Source organism: Neophocaena asiaeorientalis, unplaced genomic scaffold, assembly GCF_003031525.2.
Source record: "Neophocaena asiaeorientalis asiaeorientalis breed wild unplaced genomic scaffold, Neophocaena_asiaeorientalis_V1.1 scaffold357, whole genome shotgun sequence".
Lineage (NCBI taxonomy): Eukaryota > Metazoa > Chordata > Mammalia > Artiodactyla > Phocoenidae > Neophocaena > Neophocaena asiaeorientalis.
In genome coordinates, this window is record NW_020173270.1 from 2946906 (window position 1) to 2947599 (window position 694).

A 694-nucleotide genomic window follows, 5' to 3' on the forward strand; every position below is an offset into this window, starting at 1 on the left:
CAAGGCCTGCGAGCCGGGCGTGGACTATGGTGAGTCTGGCGGGGGCGGCGCGCGCATGCGTGGTTGTGTGTGAGCGGAGGTGTGACGGCGCGTGTGGTCATTGCTACGTGTGGCTGTGGTTGTGTGTGTGATGTGTTGTGAGGGGCTCTGATTGCACGGGGAACCGTGGTCATGAGGGGGATGGTATGTGGGCGTGCGTGAGAGAGGTGTTTGTCCGTGGACAGGAGCAGCTGTCGTTGTGCCTGTGACTGTTGTTGTGGACGGCTGTGATTGTGTGCATGGCTGTGAGTGTGGCTGGGTATGTTAACTGCGGTGGGGGGCGGGCAGGGGGCTTGAGCCTGCCTGGCTGTGGTCCTGCCCGTATCGGATTGGGAGGAGCTGGGTGACGGCGCCCCACAGACAACCCTGCCCAGGACCCACGCTGTCTTCTTTCCCCCCGCCCACAGTGTACAAGACCAGACTTCTCAGGAAGGAGCTGTCGGATGACTTTGACGATTACATCATGGCCATCGAGCAGATCATCAAATCAGGTTAGCCCTGCGTCTGCTGTCTTTCTGCCTCCCCCTCCCCCATGTCCGTCCCTCCCCCCAGCTCAGCTTCCCTCTCCCTCCCCTTCAGGCTCCGATGAGGTGCAAGTTCAACAGAAGCGTAGGTTCATCAGTCACATTAAGTGCAGAGAAGCCCTCAAACTGAA

The 694-nt window shown here is 59.9% G+C and overlaps 1 protein-coding gene across 1 annotated transcript in view; it reads left to right on the top strand.

Moving 5' to 3' along the window:
• The window catches only part of C3 (complement C3), a 34524-nt gene that overhangs the window by 33624 nt on the left and 206 nt on the right, over window positions 1-694 (top strand). Inside the window, 4 exon segments of the mRNA XM_024745820.1 lie at window positions 1-29; window positions 447-530; window positions 619-690; window positions 693-694. The exon segment at window positions 1-29 is cut by the window's left edge and continues 8 nt beyond it; the exon segment at window positions 693-694 is cut by the window's right edge and continues 206 nt beyond it. Coding sequence (XP_024601588.1) covers window positions 1-29; window positions 447-530; window positions 619-690; window positions 693-694 — 187 coding nt within the window.